A 21,514-nucleotide genomic window follows, 5' to 3' on the forward strand; every position below is an offset into this window, starting at 1 on the left:
CCCTTCCATTTCTCTTGCATTTACAATGGAATTCCCTGGCTTCAGTGCAAGTTTGAATATAGTGACAGGTGCAATAACAAAAATCAGGATACCAGTTTCACTTGCGGTTGTGTCACTCAGTGTAAAGCAAATGCTTATTCATTCCTCTCCCAAAATGTTCCACTGATGAATATAAAATGAAAATGTTCCCACTAGCTGGCAACTCTTTACCGACTAAATCAAAAATGGATGAGCTCTTATCCGTCCCAACCATAATGAGAGCCCTTAATTTAGTTAATTGATGGTTGATTGAGGGATCTCCATACAATAAGAGGAATATGTGATGTCACTGCTGTGAGCAATGGACCTTTATATGGCATTTTATCAAAATACGCTCACTTAGGGGCGGGGGAGAATCTCCAATTTCATACCCTACTGGGGGAGATAATCTGAATAGGATGAACATTATATTAAATATGAGTCCCTGCTTATTAAAAGATATCGTTTTCATTGTGTGACATTTTAACTGAATGAGAAGTCGAATACAAAAAAGAAAAAAATAAGCACATGAAGTAACTCCTTCAAAATAGTGTTCATAAAAATGAAGGCTACGTGATTGCACATTAAGAAGGCAAGACCATCACGGATAATTTGTCCCAGATTTTAAAAAGGCCTGCGTTAGAAGTGAGAATCTAACCGCAAGAACGGCATGCAAATGAGGATTCTGAGCAACCAGACAAGACTTAAACCTCAATATACCTGGTTAACTCCTATCACGACGAAGGTGGCAGAGAGGCAGACTTGGCTTTAAAAACTTTCATTTCCAATTGAAGACTCTCTGGGCCCTACATTAGTTTCTCGTAGTTTGACCCTTTGCACACCCACCAGGTCTCCTTGGTCAGCTGCCCTCTTGCTTATGAAAGTTCTGCCCCAACCCCTAGAGTTTAACTCGTTTGTAGTGGCGGGCATGCTTTTCACGCGGAGAACAATGCCACCTCTCCAATGGCATGCTTTGTAAGATCTACCTGTTTGGATAATTCTGTTTGCCACAATCTGTTTCTCTCTCTGAGTTCAAAGTGTCAAGATGCCTCTTTTGGTGAATGCACTTCACAATATATACACTTTCTTCAAATAAGGTTATTTCAAAAACAGATTGTAATTGGTGATTGGGGGTCTCCTCTGTAAGAAAATGCAATGAGCAAACCAGATCAGTCTTCAACCCTTAGGGTAAATTTGGAAGAAAGTGATAATGGCTCCGTTTTAAACAGAAAGAAAATGCGATTTTTTTTAATCCAGCTCTGGAGAAGGCCGTATTTAGACCCTGACAAGAACTTTCACTTGCTCTTAGTGAGAAAGTCAGAACTAAGCAAGATCTCCTATCTGCTGGAAATGTTGGGTCTGGCAATATAAAAAAAAAAACACTGAAAAGCTCGTGCACTCCAGACACAGATGTTGTAGCACTTACCTCTTGTAACTGGAAGCTCGGAGTTCCATTAGCTAAAACATTCTTCATAATACAAATCGGATTTTGTGCCTGTCACCATGGAGTCAGAGGTAATATTTTCTGTAAACTCGGAAAGCTTAAGCATGTCCGGTGGAAAAAGGGCAAATCATTTCGTGAAGCATTTGTTTCCTTTTAACTTCAAGGGAACAGATGCTGCCGCCCATTCCTGCAGAGCCATACGGCCGCATACAACTGAGCCATATCACAGACTAGTTAAAAAAAGAAACCGAAACAAGTGAAAAACTAATAGCAATGTGCATATTTAAGAATAATAGAAACTTCGTTTATTAAAAATGTTGTGGATGGGGGAGCAGTTTCAATTTGTAGCTTGTAAAGACTGGCGTCTCTTAGCTGAAAATAACTATTTGATGTGGTTTCAATGTCCTGTGGTTACCTCTGGGGTACAGAGGCCTACACCATGTGAGCAATCTTCAATAAAATGTGTTTTAATCAATAACATTTGTTTTAAATAAAAATGTAGTGTATTGCTTAATGTCTGAGATTCACAAGCAAACTTCCCTGAGTCATCGTCATTCACCATTCCCAGCCTCCTTTAGCTAGGTTTTGCGGTCTCGGTACTAGCCCTCCCCTCCCAGGGACATCTTAAGGATTTTGGGGGCCCTGGGCCAAACATATTTTGGGGGCCCCTGTTCAGAACAACCTTTGAATTTATGATCCACTTTGAGCCCCTGTTTCCCACACAGTTTCCGCTTCCTCAGCTGCTTTAGTGATCCAGTTTGCATCATAGGCATTAGCCTATATATTCCTGATGTAAATGGATGCGTGCAGCTGACAGCGATAGAATTTAGTGTTTCCTGCCCAGCTACTAGGTTTTTCATATTTTTTAAATTGTATATGTGTGGCTGAATTTCTCTGTGCTTTTTAACATTTTCTCCTACCCACGCGCACTTGAACTTTACTTGATTCTGCTTGTCTACACCTCCTTAGCTGCTCCGATTTACATCTCGCTTTTACTCCAGTCCTGGTCTGTTACGGCTGATATGCCGATTGTACGGAGGGCTGGGGTTACTATCGGGCTCCTCACTTCCGCCCTCGCAGTTGCCGCTTCCTCAGCTGCGTTAGTGATCCAGTTTGCATCAGAGGCATTAGCCTATATATTACTGATGCAAACGGACGCGTGCAGCGGGGCGCTGCTGGCGCGCTAAAGGCAAGCCCAGAGGCGTCCGGCGCCAGCCATGCTGCCCCTCCGGTGAGTTACATCCACTATATTAAAATAGGGAAAAACTGCCTAGCCTTGGGCGGCTTCCATTATGTCAGTGTACAGCGGCTGATCCGAGCTTGGAGGTAGATTTTCGATGCAATAAGTACAACTGGTCTCTCCCCCAGCCCAGGAATCTCACACCCAAGATCCTTCCATGCAACAATAAGTATAAAAACAATAAGAAAACAGAGGACTTAAAGACCACCCTTTAAATTGTCGCTCTATGCAAAAGCATGAACCACACATTTATGGCCTACTTTTAGACGAACAACCTGATTTTTTATTTCTCACTGAGACCTGGCTGTCTGAAGCCTCCAACCCTACTATCACCTCAGCCATCCCTACAGGTTATAAAATCCTTAGGAGGGACAGAGTGAGTGGGAAGGGGAGTGGTGTCGCCATAATTAACAATAAAAAACTAGACTTCTTTCCCATCCCGATGGAAAACATCGAGGGTGCAGAGTCCTTAGGCTTCTGCTGTACCTTAACCTCCCAATATAGCATTGCTGTTTTTCTGATTTACAGACCTCCCAATGCAATTGGAAATTTTATTACTATGCTTAATACATCCACCACCTCCCTGGCCTTAAAATACAACAACTGCATTATTCTGGGAGATTTCAATATACATATGGACAATGGAAAAGACCCTCTAACAATTTACTAGTTGGAGACGCTGCAGACCTGCAACATGTTTCCATCTATTTCTTCTGCCACCCATGAGAAGGGCCATACCCTAGACCAAATCTTTTACAACTTTGACATATCAGTAAGCCTACCTCTTCCCATTATCTGGTCTGATCACTTCCTTTTAAAATTCATCATTTCCAACTCTGCTACAGCGCCTCTGGCTAACGCAGGGTAGAGGTTCCCTAATTACAGGACATTCCATAAAATATCCATCCTGATGTTAGCAGACACCCTCGGTTGTTCCTCACCAGAGCTGTCTGGCTGCTCCAACTCAAGTGCCCTCTCAATAGATTAATGGCTCCGAACCAACATTGATGCAGCGCTACTGGTTGTTTCCCGCTCCTCAAAGAGTTTGGCCCCATCAGCTCCATGGTTTAATGATTGCCTCAGATCTAGCAAAAGAAATTGTAGAAAAATGGAACAGAAATGGCGTAAATCCCATCTACCTGAGGACAGGAAGGTGTCTAAAGACAACTTAAAAGCTCATTACATTCTTGTGTGGGCAGCCAAGAAAAACTTCTTTCAAACCAAGATAGAAAATGCCCAAAATAAGAGTAAGGAAATCTTTAGTATAGTTAAATCTTTTACCGCCCGAAAGCCAGGAACAAAGGAAGGGATGTGCATGGAAGAATGGTCCAAGCAAATAGCTCAATTCTTCCACAAACAGATCTCTGTGATCCAACAAGCCTTCACTAACATCTCAGAGGAATAACTGACCTTCTACCTTGGTTCTAATAGCATATTTCACCTCTTGGATCCTGCATCATTACTAGCTTTCCCTGAGTTTCAGCTTAAAGAGTCACTGACCCTTCTCCAAAGCATTAAATCTGGCTCTCCTACCGACCCATGTCCAGCAAATATCCTGAACGTATTAGCTCCCACCATAAACCCCATGGTAAACCAGCTCTTTAATGCTTCCCTCTCCTCAGGCAACATGCCGAAATTATGGAAGAATGCTAAGATTCTTCCACTGATAAAAAGTCTAACGCCAAACCGACGGACCCTGCCAACTACAGGGCAATCTCCCTTCTTCCAGCCCTCTCCAAAATATTAGAGAAGCATGTAAACAAGGCCCTCCAAAAACACATTGAAGATGGGAAGCTCCTTAAGGAGTCACAATCCAGTTTTAGGGCTAACTACAGTACGGAGTCCGCTCTGCTGGAAGTGACTGAAGGGTAAGCTGGACCAGGGAGGCACGTCTGTTCTGATACTGCGCGATCTGTCAGCGACCTTCGATATGGTCCCACATGAGAGGCTCCTGGAGAGACTTGCTAACATCGTCCTGGGGGAGACCATTTTAACATGGATGTCATCCTTCTTGGCAAATAGCTCTCAGGACATCTGACTCCCCCCTTTCTTATACCCGGCTCTGGCCATGAATGTAGGTGTCCCTCAGGGCTCCATTCTCAGTCTTACCCTTTTTAATATACATCTATCCCCCCTTGAATTTCTGGTAGAGGAAGAGGGTGCCAAATTTGTTTCCTATGCCGATGACACGCAGCTAATTTTTACGTGTGAAAAAGGAACCAACTTTGACAGGGCAATGATTAGGTCTTGCCTCACAAACATTTTTAACTGGCTTAAGATCAATCAGCTTAAGTGCAATCCTGACAAAACTGAAGTTGTTTTCTTTGGTAATCCAGAAACGCCTGACTGGAGCTCTGGTGGCCAAAAGATCTGCCTCCCCTGCCTGCGGAAAAGGAGAAAGTAAAAAACGTAGGAATAGTCATAGACAAGACACTCTCCATATGCTTACAAATCCAAAATCTAACTGGTGCTTGCTTTGGCATACTCCGGATGCAAAAAAAATTCCTGCCACTTTTACCACTTGAGAGCAGAAAGATTGTGGTGCAGGCACTGGCGAAATCAAAGCTTGACTATGTCAATAGCTTGCACTTCAGTCTTCCCAAATCCCTTATCCAGTGCCTACAAGTGGTACAAAACGCGTCCGCCAGAGCCATCCCGAGACCTAAACCCGGATCTAGTATGACCCCTATTCTTAAGTCTCTAAACTGGCTCCCCATAAAAGAATGGATCGGCCATCATCTTTAAAGCTTTACCCGGCTAAGGACCTGGCTACCTAAATAGGCAGGTTAACTGCTACAAAACATCTAGACCCCTAAGATCTTCGAATACCAACCTGGCCATCGTGCCTAAAATATGCCGTGCCCGCACTGGAGGCATATCCCTCAGGTTTCTAAGATGCAAAATTGTGGGACAGCCTCCCTGAGTCTCTGAGACTAACCACAGACCTACTCTTTTTCAGGAAGAACTTAAAAACCTGTCTTTTTAATAACTGATGGGTCTGTTACATATGTTTTCCTCCCACTGTTGCGTGCCAGAACACTCTAGCCTGAGTAACTACATGCTTTATTAAATACACTATTTCATTTCATTAGGTCCCTGACAGTGCAAAGGAACACTGGTTCAAATTCTAAGGGCCTTATTTATGAGGCCTTGCTTCACTTTTATGTCGCTGGTGTGTCACTTTTAGTGACGCACCGGCAGCGTACAAAATGTGCCATTTTGCGCCATATTTACAAAGTGACGCATCTAGGCAGATGCGTCACTTTGTAAACCCCTGCACCACATTATACCTGCCCAGGTATAATATATGCAGGGTGAGTGTTCCCAGCAAAAAGCCTTGTAGAAGTGGCACATTGAAATCAATGAGAACTCATTGTGCCACTTCTAGAACGCCATTGCATCAATATCTTACACCTGCCTCAGAGCAGGTGTAAGACTGATGCAGGCAAGCCCCATGTGAAATGACACATTGCTGGAGTTGGGTCTATTTTCAGACAAACACCAGCAATGCACCACTTTTGCGCCTACAGATATGTCAGAAATACTGACGTATCTGTAACTCCTTGCGACATGATGCTTCGTACAGTAAATATGATGCATCCAACATGACACAAGGAGGGCGCACTAAGAAGGGACGCATTACTGTTTTCACACAGCGATGCATCACTTCTCACAAATAAGGCCCTAAATGTGTTCACATCTAATATTCATGGATAGTTATGTGTGTTTTCAATATTGTAACACAGCAGCAGCTCACCAATATTACTTCAAATAATCTCTGTGACTCCCTCCCATTTCTTATACAGGCTTTGTTTTGATCTAAACGAAACTTTTTTTATGTATAGTGCATGAAACAAACACATTTCTCTGCAAAATGGCTGTACTAGACTCCCACACATCAGGTACATAAAAAAATAAATTAAAGGAAAACAGTATATGTTAAAGCAATATTCAAGGTCATTAGGGCAAAACTCTGGAGAATGGAGCTGACTGTCAGGGGGCCCCTCAAGGGCTGGGGCCCTGGGCCAAAGCCCACTTTGCCCCTGTGTTAAAACGTCTCTGTCCCCTCCTGGGCAAGTCGTGTGTGTGTGTGTGTGTCTATGTAGTCTTTGACTGGTACCTTTCCTTCCTCCCTCACATGTTCATTCTTTTACCATAAACACCTATAAAATAGTATGCAAAATAAGCTGGGCATATTTCTCCCGATGGGTCTTCATGCACTCGGCACTGGACACCAGTGAGACCTCTAGAGAGAAACACAATACAGTCCAATTCCGCCTTTAAAACTAGTACCAATACTTTCCACATCATTCCACAGAAATGTCATCGATATTACAGGTAAAAAGGCAACACAAATGTGCTTTTCTGAAGATTAAATTTGAAGGTGACAAGGAACATTTCAATTATTTCCTGTAGTTAGGAGGATTCATGCAGTTTCCTACTTCACAAAGTTCTAGGAAGTCTCCTGAAGGTTATGTGACCGAGGGAGACTTTGACCATCCCTGCTGCCGGATGTCCCACCGAACAAGACAACTGGGAAACACAATGGCTGCAACTTGCCCATGGCATCTTTGTGATCTCTTGGCATTTTGAATGGTTTTTCGCAATGCTGCACAGCGTCCCCAAAGCTGTGCAGTTCGGCTAAATTTAAATAAGTAAAAACCTTTTGACATGGCAGTAACTGCTGTAAATCAGTATTCCAACCATTGTGTAGATGATTAATATCATTTCTTAGGTCCTGACGAATTGCCAATTGATCACTTTGTGACCCATCAGGCAAGAAACATGTTGATATTTGATTTGGTAGAACGACCAGAGAACACGGTCTCTTAGGTTAGTGATTATAATTTTTAACTAGACAGGCAGACTCACTTATTAAAACTTGCCTTAGAGTACTATGTAGACTATTTTAATTACACTACCCTACGCACTTTGCACATCATCACATTCATCTTCACCTCGTGGCCCTACACCCTCACTTCACATTATGATTTTGGAATAAAACATCTCAGATAAAGAGCCCCTTTATGGGTGTTCTTCACGCATTACAGCACTGGCCCGACGAGGAGCAAGCGCAATGATGAAGCATGACACTGAGTCAGGTGTGTGAGGGGCCCCAGTACCAAAAGGAGTGGACTCCTGACCTATCCTGTGAATATTAGATCGAGCAGCCTCATATTCTCTTCATTAGACTCTGTCTGGTGAAAATTCATACCTTTTTGAAACAATGGATACTTATAAGTAACCCTGGGCGGGTAACTCCTCTCAGCTCCGCCAGCGGAGTTTGTGGAGATTTGCCTACTCTGCGCTCTGTGGTGAACACGGAGGTAGGCAAAATTCTGATTCCGTGGCGGGGCGGAGTTAGCCACTCTCTACCCCTCCCAAATGCTTCAAAATGATAAAAAGAAGGCACTTACCTGTGTTTCTGCCGCCTCCCCTGCCCAGCCGTTCTCCTTCCTGTTCCCCTCGCGTCCTTCTATATTTAAAAAAACACTACGTTGTGCGTCTTACGAGTGCGCATGCACTCACGCAAGACTTACAACATAGTGCTTTTTTCAATAAAGAAGGATTCGAGGCAGCGATTTAGAAGGGTATGATGGAGTGGTTGGTCCATGTGAGTGGAGGGACAGAGCTGTATGCAATCCTGTGTCTGGTGGTGAAGATTGGATCCAGGGTGTATTCTGTGATGTGTGTAGGGCCTGTAATGAGCTGGGTGATTCCAGTGTTGCCCATGCTTTTAAGGAGGGCTGTAGAGTAGGGGTCCATTGAGTCTTCGAGACAGAAGTTGAGGTCACCAACTGGTATGAAGTCCTTGGAGTTAATGGTGAAGTAAACTATTAAAACGAAGTCCTGGTGGTCGATATGCGAGGATGCCTTTAAGGGGAAAGCAGCCATTGGTTTATATTTTGAAATACATGTGTTCCATGATGTCCGTGGATTGCAAGTCCTCCTCCTGGCTTGTAAAGGCGGTCATGTTATACGATCTTGTAACTTGTTGGGATACCCACAGTGATGTTGGGTGGTGACGCGGAGGTCAGCCATGTTTACATGAAGAAGAGAAGGACCGGTGCTGTAGTTTAGGAGATTCCAGACCTCGGTGGTGTGTTTGCTGAGCGAGCAAGTGTTGGAAAGCATGCATGCGAGTGGTTGTTGAGGTGCTGGTTTGGTGTATGGGAGGGATTTGTCCGGATGGGAGGTAGTGTTGCTGGTGCACGGATGTGCACCACTACTTATACGGGGCTCATGCTGGACCTATAAGCATCCCTGATCCCCTACCCTTTGATGATAGTGTTTGAGTGAGGCCTTGTGGGTGGCTTTGGTATCGGCATCATGGTTGGCTCTCTATTTTCTTTCTATCTTTTTACAAAAGAGTTTAGTGGTGTAGTGGTGGGGGCTGATCAGACCAGGATTCCTGGCACTGAGCACAGGCCAGGTGTATCAGTGCAGATGGACTGACCTTTAGCACTCCGTAGTTGCCATTTAGTAGGCCCTGGAAGGGGGGGGGGGAGGGGGGGGGGGAGTACAGTGCAGTAGATGGGATTAGCAGCATTGGAAGAGAGATGGAAAGGAGAGCAGGTATGGAGCGTGGGAAGAGGTGCATGAGGGGGTTCCAGAGGCTAGAAACGGGGGAACAAAGGCACAAAGAACGAGAGCTAAGATAGAAAGTGGCACAATAGGCTAAAAGCGGGGGAGGGAGCAAAAAAATGGGAAAGAAGAAGAGTGAAAGTGGTACTAAGAAGACAAAATGCGGCTCAGAAAAGGCCTAAGAGTGAGAGAAACGAGATTAAGGGGAGGGCAGAGAGAAAGGAGAGAGAGCAGCAGCAGAGAGGCGGGTAAGCATCGGGCACAGATCCAGGTCTGAGAGGGCCTTAACTGGTGGGAGGGCCTGTCCAGGTAAGTCTTGGGCTGGGCCTAGGTACGCATCGTACTCTATGCTGGTCTCCCATTACATTTTGGCAGGTTTGACCTGCCAAAATGTAACAAATATTGAGTTATTTACCCCATCCTATACTTAGCAAATGCGTTAAATAACTTAGTCCTTTGTTAGTGGCATTGTTACCCAGCGCTGGGACACCTCTGTAAGTGAAATCTCTTTACTGGACGTCTAAAGCACAGTAAAGTGCAAAATGAGGACAGAACACTACTGAATTACTGTTTTATAAAGTTTTCATCGATCGGCAGCGCAGCAGACAATTTCTCAGATGCATAATAATGTTCAATTGAAAAGAAACGCATTTCATTTTATGACAGAGCCTGTCCCAGATAGGAACAAAGGCAGCACAACCAGCCAAGATTCAAAGTATTGTAGATGTAAGCAACGTTTCAACATGTTTCATAAGCGCGGTAATCACCGTACCTTAACATGGAGTTTGTGATTGAGGTTTTGAATGGGTAATACAAAGTTGTCATCCCACACTGGATTCAGGTTCTTGTAAACAACTTTACTTTTGTAAAGAGTCTTTTTGTTCAGTTTAAATTTCACATATGGATCGCTTGTACCTGAAAGAGAAAAGGTTTAAGACTTTAAAGACCTTAAACATTATTTCGTCTTTAAGTAGTTACAAATAAATGGAACCACTTTTTGGGCCACATGCAACAGAGAGAACAGTAAATTCTCCACTAGCAAAACATGACATGCCAGTTTTCTTCTAAGTGTGCCAATGCCTTTTTTCTGTAGCTAAGCCAATCTGCATTTTCTCTAAGTGGAAAAACAGGGTTTACATAACTTTTTAAATAACAGATTTCTCAAAATATAATAATAAACAGACATTTACCAAATAAATCAAGTATACACAAAAATGCCCAGTTTAAAATATCATTATTCAAAGGGAACCGCTGAGCAATAGTTCACGTACACAAAATAGTTTACAATATAAAAATAAGGTAGATGAAAGACCACAATAAACTCCTTGGTATCCGGGTATTAGTTTACAGTGACGCAGAGTCTAATGAATATGAAGTTCTAACCACCGAGTTATACCATGGCTTGTGTTCGTTTTTACGACATGCCTAGAGAAATCTTTAACCGCATTGTCGACCGCAAACGTAGTCAAAATGTCATAATAATAAACATGCATAGGTACACAGTTGCGGCCTTCAACATTTGGTACAGGCGCAGCACCGAGGCTAGGGTTGCACAGTGTTTAGCGCACACACATTCAATATGTTTTCTAAGAGATTGGCACCTCTGTTTCCGTCTAAAGCACAGTTACTTATACCAGGGCTAGGCTGCTTCCAATAACAATTACTTACTTGGTAATGGCAGCTTCTCAGTATGTGGAAAATCAGAAGAAACCTAATGACCATCAGAATGCCGATGTGGAAAATCACCTGAGTTAGATTGGTGTCAGGGCTTGCATGGTCACTAACTCATCCACCCATGCATTCCTCTGAAAAGATCTCTCTGTGATGATGTCCCTTGTGACTTAGGTGTGTTAGACCAAATATCTTATTAATGAAAATGACTATTTAGTGGTACGGGAACGACGGTGGCAGTGTCTCCTGACCCCGCTTGGCACCAGTTAACATTTTCAGAGCGGAACACTCTGTATGGTATTGTGGATCTTGTTGCAAAACTTAAATGTTACTCTTTTAAAATTGATTACTAATTTTAATTCACTCACGCTGTGTAAAAATTTACTATGATTTTAATCCACTCAGGCTGTGTTGAAATTGATTAATAATTTTAAACCACCACTCACATCGGTGTTTCAGCCTGCCCGCCCCGGTCCGACTCGGTATCCAATACTGTAGAGCGGAGGGCGGGACAGGTAAGAGCCAGACACGCCCAGATACTCCCAGACAGTCGAGCGGTTAGCGCTCTAGCCTTACAGCTCAAAGGGCTATTTAGCCACTCGTCGGCACTAGCGCGCAGCGGTTGTGTGCAGTGGGGCGCCTAAGCTTGCGCCTAAGAGGAGCCAAAGACCATCCCGTCTGCGCCCGTCCGCGACTGGACGGGGCCAGGGGCTATGGGGGCTACATCTGCAAATCTGGGAGCTCACTCTACCAGTCGGATATCATATTCCCCTCAGCTACTCACAAAATTACGGGAGAAACCGTTACAGGGATGTATAGGCGGAGAAAATTGTCTTCTAGAAGGGCCTTTTTCCTGCCGCCGAACCCAGTTTAACACGCTTAAGGAGGAAGGTGGCTTTACTGGACGCATTGATAGGTACCACCCTAACCCAATCAGTAATGAAAATGATAATGCTTCTTTAGGGAACAAGAATCTGCTCTGTAACGTTAGATCATTATCGAAACACACAGCCGAGGTATGGGATCTAATCTCTTCCCGAGGTATGGGATCTAATCTCTTCGAAAGAACCTGATTTGTGCTTCCTTACAGAAACATGACTAAAACCCCGCTCAGTTCCTGACATAACCTTAGGAATCCAGACTGGGTACAAAATAGTTAGATTAGATCGCCCGACCAAGATAGGGGGAGGGATTGCGGTTGTTCACAAACAGGAAATTGATATTTCCATAGTAGAGGAACTAAGCACACCAGAACTAGAATTGCTGATCTTTAAAATTAGCTTCACACCCAAGGGAAGCCGAATGGGAGCTTTGGTGTACCGCCCTCCTAGACCGTGCACAAACTTCTCTAACATACTGGTTGAAACACTTGCCTTATAAATGAATAATGACAGTGACTTTTTACAAGTAGGGGATTTTAATGTGCACAGTGAATTAGGAGATTGCAGTGAGGCACAATCTTTACTGACGTACCTATCCCTACTGGGCTTAATACAAAGAAATTGTGGGCCCATACATCAGGCAGGTCACACCCTGGATTTGATCCTATCCAATTCTCCTTTGGTCACTTGCCTTCCCCCAATGCAAGTAAATTGGACTGACCATTTTATCATTGAATGTCATACTCCCCACATTAAACCCACCCCCTCAGGCCCGGTCCCTTTGCCTAGCAAACGAAGACAGTGGCACAAAATTAATCAAGTTTCATTCAAAGAAAGGTTTGTTGAACCCGCTATCACTCCTTTAGAGAATATCGAAACAGCTCTAAAGAAATTCGAAGGGGCAACTAAGGCAGCTATAAATGATATAGCCCCTCTGAAACTGTTCAAACCACACCCATCCCATAAACAAGGAGTCTGGTTTTCAGAGCATTTAAGGACACTGAAACAAGCTGCCAGAAAACTTGAAAAGAGGTGGAGAACGTCCCATTTGGCGGATGACAAGAACCGCTACTGGGACTCCCCATCAATTTATCACAGAGCCATTCGCACAGCACGCAAAACAAACATTGCTTCCCAAATCACAGCTGCAGGAAATTCTCCTAGGATTTTGAACCAAATCCTACAATCTTTTGTCAAACCTGTAGCGTGTGAAAGTTCTGAGTTGGCATCACAGCAGCTATGTGATGAAATTTCCCAGTTCTTCACTAATAAAATAGACACAATTTATGAGAAAATCGTTAATTCTAATATGGCATTTAGTACAGACAAATCACTCCCTCAGATTAAGGATGAATCTAATTCTATCTCCCACACCCTTGACATGTTCCCCCCTATCACTGCAGAGGGGCATTATCTTTAACCTCACAGATAAAGAGTGGAAGTACCGATGACACATTCCAGCTAGAATAATGCCCATGTTTGCTGAAGAATTATGCCCTGTGATCCAGAGGCTCGTGAATCTCTCAATAAGCTCAGGTGACGTCCCCAGGGGATGGAAACGGGCCTTGGTAAGACCAATCTAGAAAAATACCGCCATACCATGGACCGAATTATCCAATCTTAGTCCCATATCCCTGCTACCATTCTTAGGGAAACTGACCGAAAAACATGTCAATCGTCATCTGTCAAACTACATTGAACATGCAGGGGGGTTGGACTATTCTCAATCAGGGTTCAGGCCGAAGCACAGCACGGAGTCAACCCTTCTGTCCGTCACAGACGACTTGCATATGTATTAGGACAAGGGCTACGCCGTGATCCTGGTACTATTAGATCTGTCGGCAGCATTCGACACTGTGTCACATACCATCCTGACTGACCGGTTGGCGAACATTGGACTAAAGGACAAAGTCCTTGCCTGGATAAGGGGTTTCATATCCAATCGCACCAAGAGTGTCACCATGGGTGCATACCGCTCAGTGGAGGTAGAGATTTCGAAAGGGGTGCCACAGGGCTCTTGTTTGAGCCCAACCCTCTTTAACATCTACGTGGCACTCCTGGCAAGAGTGATGCGCACGTATGGCTTCATCCCAGTGTCATATGTGGATGACACGCAGCTCCTCTTTCCTTTCAAAACTCTCTCCACTGAAGTAAAGAACTCCTTCTCATTAGGCATGAAGGCTGTAGCACAATGGATGTCCTCTAGCTGCCTTCAGTGCAATGTCAGCAAAACAGAAGTCATGCTGTTCAGGGAGGCTAAAATGCTATGGACTCCTGATTGGTGGCCACACGACCTGGGAGCAGTTACTGAACCAAAGCAGGTCGTTAAAAATCTGGGGATCCGTTTAGATCAAGAACTTTTGCTGAAACAGCACAGCAACTATGTCATAGGCTCATGTTTCCACACTATCAGCCTGTTGCGCAAAGTTTTTCCCCTGCTCCCAGATTCCTTCAGGAGATCTCTGGTACAGGCTCTTGTTCTAAGTCGGATCGACTACTGTAACGGCTTGCTACTCTCTGCAAACGAGGGAGTGCTGGCCAAGCTCCAAGTAATCCAGAACTCGGCGGCCCGCCTGGTCCTGAATGTCCCTCCGAGAACTGCATCCAAACCTCTTCTGGACCAATTACACTGGCTCTCAATCCGGTAGAGAACAAAGTTTAAAATATGCTGTTTAATACATAAAAGCTTAAACGGACAAGGGCCCGTCTACCTGGAAAACAAATTCATTCGATATGTCCCTACCCGATCTCTCAGATCCAGCAACCACCTTCTCTTGGTGGTGCCCCGTGCAAGAAAGGCCAGACACGGAGGCAAAGCTCTATCTGTAACTGGACCATCACTGTGGAACAAGCTCCCTCTGTCTCTCAGACAATGTTCTGAACATCTAAAATTTAGAAGGCAGCTCAAAACCCTGCTGTTTAGAAACCAGATCTAGATCCATCTGATGCTACTTTTGCTCTGTCTTTGTTTCCTTGCTCCCAGGTGCAGAGATACTCCTCCGGGAGTTTGTTCAAGCGCGTTACAAACCCGCAAATAAATATGAAAATTTGGATTTTAAATGGATTTGCAGCACTCAACGGAACCGTCTTTCCTTACGTTGACCATACTAGGCCATAACTTTATTTTGGATTTTAAAACATGACCATGTTTTCATTATTGCTGTTTCCACATGCAGCAAAATGTAAACCTAAATATTATTGAATGTCATATGTATTGTGATTCTGTCACTTTCTTTCATTATAATATGTACTTTGTAAGATTTAGAGGAAGCTTTCCTCTCAAAATGTTGCTTTTCAAAGTTCCTGTTTGAAGCTCAATGGGCTCATGCATTTCATAAAACTGTCATTGATTGTTTTTACGATTTGTACTATCACATCCAATGTCATTTGGGCACAGGGGACTAATTACTTTTCATTTCGAGAGTGGCAATGGGTATTGCTGCATTTATTCGATATTCTGCTTTTCTGAGCCTATGTTTTTTTATTACCTCATGCTGCCTGTTTGATTTTCACTGTGATTTTGCTATAATAGAGGGCTCATTGTGGAGGTGAGCCAGAGTGACTCTTATGGAGTTGCTTTACCTGATTCTTAGAGATCAGACCTATACCTATACCTTAAGTCAGATTTCATGCTGCATTTGACTGAGCTTTATGCTAATTCCCTACATAGAAGTTTATTAGAACAATGACTTTGTAATTAATATTTGAATAATTTAATACATTTTCATGTTTTTTATTTTCTTCTCAGTAAAGTGTATTTAACAGTGAATGCTATTTGAATTATTGACAAAACTTATCTGCTAAGAGGTAGGTTTCCTTATATATTCTTGAAGTCAATACCCCTCCTTAATTTTTCTGCATAGGTGCTTTATCTTTACATTACTTAATAATAAGAGATAGCGTCTTCAACTGCCCATTGTGAGTGACGAAAGATTGTAATAGTCATACCAGCTTAGTCTGTTCTGTGGGAAATGGAGGACTGTTGTGCTGCCTTCTGTAAGGAAAGGAAGCATACTTCACTATTACCATGCTTTATCTGTTCTGTGAGGAAGCAAAGTTTGCGCTGCTGCTGCCTGATTGGTTCCTATCCTGAGCTTAACACACTTGCCCTGGGACTGCCATACCTGTACTCTGAAGGAGGTAAACTTGCACTGTTTCTGCCCATGATGTAACTGTTCTACCTAGAAAGGGTGTTTCTACTGCAGTTTCCACATATTATGAAAAAACTAAATCTATTGAAAGTACTTACACAGCCTACTCTATGAACCAGGGGCTTGATCTGAAATAATTATAGCCCTGAAGCAGGCAATGGAAAAAAGAATCAGTGCTGGTTAGTTGACACTCCTGTTTTTAATCTCATGGTAGGTGGACACTAATAAAAAATGTCTTTAGCTCACACTCGCACAACTTTAGTATAGGTCTGACAACTTAACAAAGGGAGAACATAAATATTGTTTCGAGAGATAGACCTTGATGCTATTTTTGGAACCTATTGAAGAAGCTTACCTCACTAGGTAGATGAGGGTTCATCATCCAATATCAATATATGGCTGTACGGTAATTATATAGATATTTGGCTGTTTCTGCAAACATGTTGTATTTCTCATATGTTTTTGTCTCTTTACATAGCGTGCACAACATTCCTTTTACTCCTCTCATGCCCTCTTTAGTATATTAGCTACCTGTATTGTGACTGCCCTGTGTTTGTGAGAGAATTTTGTGTTCCTTTTTCTACTGCCATGTGTCTGTTACTTACTCTTGGTGCAAGAGAACGCTGCAATGGTGCATACTACATTTTACCTTTATAATGCTGTGAAACTCATAAAAAACTGCCCAGTAAAAAAAGGCAAAATTATTCACATTATCAATTAAATCCATAATTTAAATAAAAGAGTGAACCCCACAAAACATGTACAGAGTTTACTTTTTGCCTTATGTGAAACACAAGCAGGTTTATTTTTAAAATGAATTAGATGACTCTAAAGCATTAAATCATAGCAGAAATGTGGTTCCATGTATGAAAAACACCTTTGCCAATTTTAGCTAACAGCACTTTGCATGCTGGGGTTGTGTGTGTTAAAAGCAAAACTACATGTCCCACAATGTAACAAGCTGATGTTATCAGGTCATACTGTCAATGGCCATGGCTGGGAAATGCAAAATAAAATTTGGCCCCTGACCTTTGTTCTTTTCAGGTTTTGCCTGCACAGCACTTGACCTGTGCTTGTGAAATCTATTGTATTTCATATAATGCTTAAAAGGGGCTTGATCCCGCCCTTGCTTTTCAATGGTTCCTGTGCTTGCCACTTCCTTTTCCTCAGTTCCTATTAGCTGTAGCAAAACCATTTCCTGTTCTTCCTCGTGTGTTTGTCTTATCAGTGTCCCATGGCCCAGGTACAGTGGAACTTGTTTTAGGCGAGTCAGCACCCCTGCCATCACTGCAAGACCTACATCGTTGCAGATACAGCCTTTCAGCATTATCTAGCATCTGGTCCCATGACTACTCATGTGACTTCTCTTCATGAGCTTAAAAAACGTCATTTAAGGGAGTAATGGTGTTAAACGCTTCTCTTCATTCTGATGCAGTTATCATGCCAGTAGGCTTCTCGTTTGTACATTTTAAAGTGACTGGCATTTCCCTTAATAACTATATTGCCGGCATAAAAATGTTCTACTTGTCGTTTGAGTTTTTCACTTTTAGTTTATATACAGCACCAGCACCTTTGTTGCTCCTCTCCTCATAATAGTAGAGTTACGCACAGCATGCTTCCATTTGAAATATGCTCCAAATGAGTGAACGAGTCTTTCTTTATACTCCAGGTCTGGTTTAATATTTAGGGGCTGGTAGTTTAGGAGCCCTGCCTCAAAGCCAAGACGGGCCCACGCGGCTGCAGTGGGATTTACAATCTTCAAACTGGACAATAACACCACGCGCTTCCTGTCTGGAGGGTTGGCGCATGCTGGGTGCTGGAGGGAGATGGACAGAGGCTAACACTGCACTGTGCAGGCAAGGTAGGCAAAATGTTTGCTTGGTAGCTCCAGATATTGAAGTCCCTACTCCGCCCACACATCCCTGCATTCTCAGTCAACACAATAAATACAGTCTTTACTTTTAAAAAACGTCTGACACTTTTTTCACCGGACTGCCCCCACCCTGCACCCAATAATGTTAGATCCCTGCCACAGAATGTACCAATTACCAAATGTGGGACAAGGCAGAGAGATTGCAGAGGACTACAATGAGCAGATAAAAGTGCTCCGAATAAACCTGTTGGCTGCTACCAGTAAATGATAAACTGCACACAGCAAGGCATTCAACTAACGTTCAGTACAGGCGCTCTCTACAAATACACCACTGACGAGAGGAAGCAGTGTATTTGAATAATTTAATGTTACACTGCTTCACGGTAAAGTCCTGTCCAAATAAAAAAAACTGAAACAGAATGAAATTTGAATAACTGTGTGGAAAAGGAATGCGCACTTTTCACCTGCATGGGGTGCTAATGTACTTGGCTCGCTTGACCGTCCTGTATTTGAAGCAGACAGGACTTAAAACAATAGTGGTCTCCATGCCATCACCCTTTGGATCACCTTACCTTGGCTTTCTTTAGTTGGTGCTTTTGCATAATTTTAATTGTAAAGCTCAAATGGAGCCATTTAGGTTTCCCCTACATGGTGCCTGTACTGAACTTGAGATTAGGTTTCGCCTGCATAGCCTTCTCTGCTCTTTTCTTGCCCTATTTTTGCCTTTTTCTGCTCGTTTCTTGCCCTCTGTTTCACTTTTTCTTCTCATTTCTTGCCCTCGGTTTATGCTTTGTCAGCTAATTTTGTGTTCTGTTTTTGCCTTTTTAGCTTGTTTCTTACCCTCTGTGTTGTTTTTTTTGCCAGTTTCTTGCTCTCTTATTCCTATTTCCCTCCTCCCACCACTCAGCGCGTCTCTTTCTCACCAAGCCACCCTCCATGGCAGAATTCAGAAAGAAACTCAAGACCTGGCTTTTCGACTGAGACCGTGGACCCAGTGCCCAGATACCCTGAGGGGTGACATTGCTGAACTCTACAAAATGCTGATTGATTGATTTAAAGTTATATTGATACCAATGTGTGATATCACAATGTTACTGATAAAAAAAATATAAATCCACAGTAACACTATATTGACATAATGACAGCCTGCAAGAAACAAGTCACTAGTGTTGTGATGTGATTTGATTAAATTCCATCTACACAATGAATAAACGCAGGGTGCACATGGACTTATTTTTTATAGCTAATTCTATACCATATACTTTTGAAAATAAATGTTTTTATGTGTTATGTTGGGTGGTGTGAATTTTCATACATTAGTAAGTGAGAAATGCTGTCTGATCTCAATAAAGCCTGAATTGGCTTAGTATGTTTATAGTAGCATAAACTTCCATAGATTGCACAATAACATACCATTACATCATTTAATGGCAGCATTGGACCATTTTAATTATGAATACTTTTAAAGCAGTTAGAGGATAGAGACAAATTCTACCGTTAGGAGTTATGCTTAATTTGTGCCAGTAGTTGCAGGTTGTCGCAGTAGCACTAGGGTGACCACCGTCCTGAACATTTCACCTGCAAATTGCTCTTTTCAAGTGTGTTAATCTATTTAGTTCAATATAAACAACGCATTACTTTATCACATAGAATGCATTTGGTTAGTACATAAAAGTCTAGAAGTGGATTATAGGTTTCTGTTGTCAATCACCTTTTCTATTACCACGGTTCTGCAGCTCACCTTTCGATTATGGGTTAGAGCTTTATTTATTTTTTAGCTATAAGACATGCTGCACAACAGCTGGCGCTGCAGTAGAACATGTCTAAAAAACTCTGACAAAAACAATAGATTTTGCAGAGGCCGAAAACAAGTCATAACACTTTTACGGAGTTTCTTTTACTTACATTGCACAACTGCTCACCAAGCGAAAAAGTTCAAAGAAATTAAGTTATTACTAATCACATAGGCGAAACCTACTGTATTTGTCAATGCGTATTTCTTCTAGGTGATCATAGGTTAAATACCTAGTGGGTAACAGGGTAGATGCAGCATCTCACTGTCAATGGGCTAACCTTGGCATTCTTTGGAAGACGTTACAGAGTGAACTGCAGCAGCGTGAATTGTCTAAAGAGACACTAAAAAAAAAAAAAAATGTGCTGGCGGCACTCCTCTTTCCAAGTCCATCTTTGACCTAGAGATAGTTGCGATTTAGGCGGAGTGCTTTCAACACCATTGTAATAAAACAGTGTTTTGAACATGTGCAGTGTGTGCTACCCGTGCAAAGGCCGCCCCGTACGCGTACATAATTTCATCAGCCCTTCAAATCTTTGTCTGTTTATCTGTCATTCACATTTTGCTTCCCCTACCACAGCATATAGCAGCGGGTCAAGGCACTTGGAACACTAGTTCTCTTGCCTCGTGAATGACAACATTTTGCCTGATCACATATGCACAGCTGCTTGCAAAGGAATGCCAAGGCTGGTGTGTCTTCTTTATGAGTTTTAGATTTTGGTCCATTTTTTTCACATTGCTTGTTTGCAAAAAAACAAAATGTATGCTTGCCGTGACCAGACTTATTGGCTTTGCCAGTGCTTGTTTCTTTCTGACCCAAGGTGGCAGATGGAGCCCCCTGTTCACAGCCCAGCACTTTCTGCACGGTTGAGCCAGATTTTCAGTCACATTCACGTCACGGTTTCCCACTGCTTTCAAGGTGCACTTTAATACTAAATCATTGCGTTTGTGAGAGACTCGTAAGCACGGAAAGCAGAAAAGTATTGTTCCCCATGGCCACATTATAGTAGCCGCCCCCTACTTTACTACTAAAATTGTGTCGGTGTGTGTTTGAGAGCTTCTGTGACGCAGACATGTCAGAGTAAGAGGCGGGTCTGGTCATGGCATCATTCTAGAGCCACAAAGGAACTAGTGATGCCTCATTAACCAATAATACCGACCTGAGAAGGTGACAGTGGTGAGGAATTTCAATTTTAGTATGTTTATTATTTTGGTACATTGAGGGTCAGTATAACAGCAGCCAACCACTTCAAAGCCCTGTGACAAGGAATTTCAAAACAAATGTATTTATTCATTATGCCAGCTGTCAGAATGACCCCTTGCTACTATTTCACATGATTGCGCCCATTAGACATCATAGGTAGGGACTCGTCATTAAGGTGCCTTCTGAAAGAAAACCTTGGTCAGGGTGCACTGTAACAAGCTAGAGTACAGCCATTGTTTAGATGAAACGATGGGCAGATCCTAATAAGACTGACAGAAATGCTAGTGCATGAGTTCCATATTAATGCAGCAATCTTCCTTCGCACATACTTGATTGCAAGATCAACCAAGGTTTTCAAAGCATCTTCATTTACTTCAAGTAATATCATAATCCAGATAAAATACATATTTACTGTTGGACCCGGCCCTTTTGAGCAGGTTCACCCCTAGACTTTTTGCTTTTTCCTAGCCTGTTTCTGTAACCTGGTGTTGGTGATTCTAGGCCTCTGCGCACTTTTTTCACTGTGGTACAGTGTAAAGTGCTTGAGCTCCCTGTATGAAGAGTGAGTGACCTGCCCTCCCATAGGAATGAATGGGGAATATGTATGCCCATGGTAGTTCCTGTTGTGTGGGGAGTGCAGGGGTCGAGTTTGATA

General features: G+C 42.8%; 1 protein-coding gene across 2 annotated transcripts in view; it reads right to left on the minus strand.

The window, feature by feature from the left end:
• MCTP2 (multiple C2 and transmembrane domain containing 2) overlaps nt 1–21,514 on the minus strand; it is an 864,328-nt gene that overhangs the window by 377,763 nt on the left and 465,051 nt on the right. For both annotated transcript variants that reach the window (XM_086958087.1, XM_086958088.1), the window contains exon 5: nt 10,060–10,202. In XM_086958087.1, coding sequence (XP_086814213.1) covers nt 10,060–10,202 — 143 coding nt within the window. The remainder of the gene's footprint in view (nt 1–10,059; nt 10,203–21,514) is intronic.

The sequence above is a fragment of the Lissotriton vulgaris genome, chromosome 2_1, assembly GCF_964263255.1.
Source record: "Lissotriton vulgaris chromosome 2_1, aLisVul1.2, whole genome shotgun sequence".
Taxonomy (NCBI): domain Eukaryota; kingdom Metazoa; phylum Chordata; class Amphibia; order Caudata; family Salamandridae; genus Lissotriton; species Lissotriton vulgaris.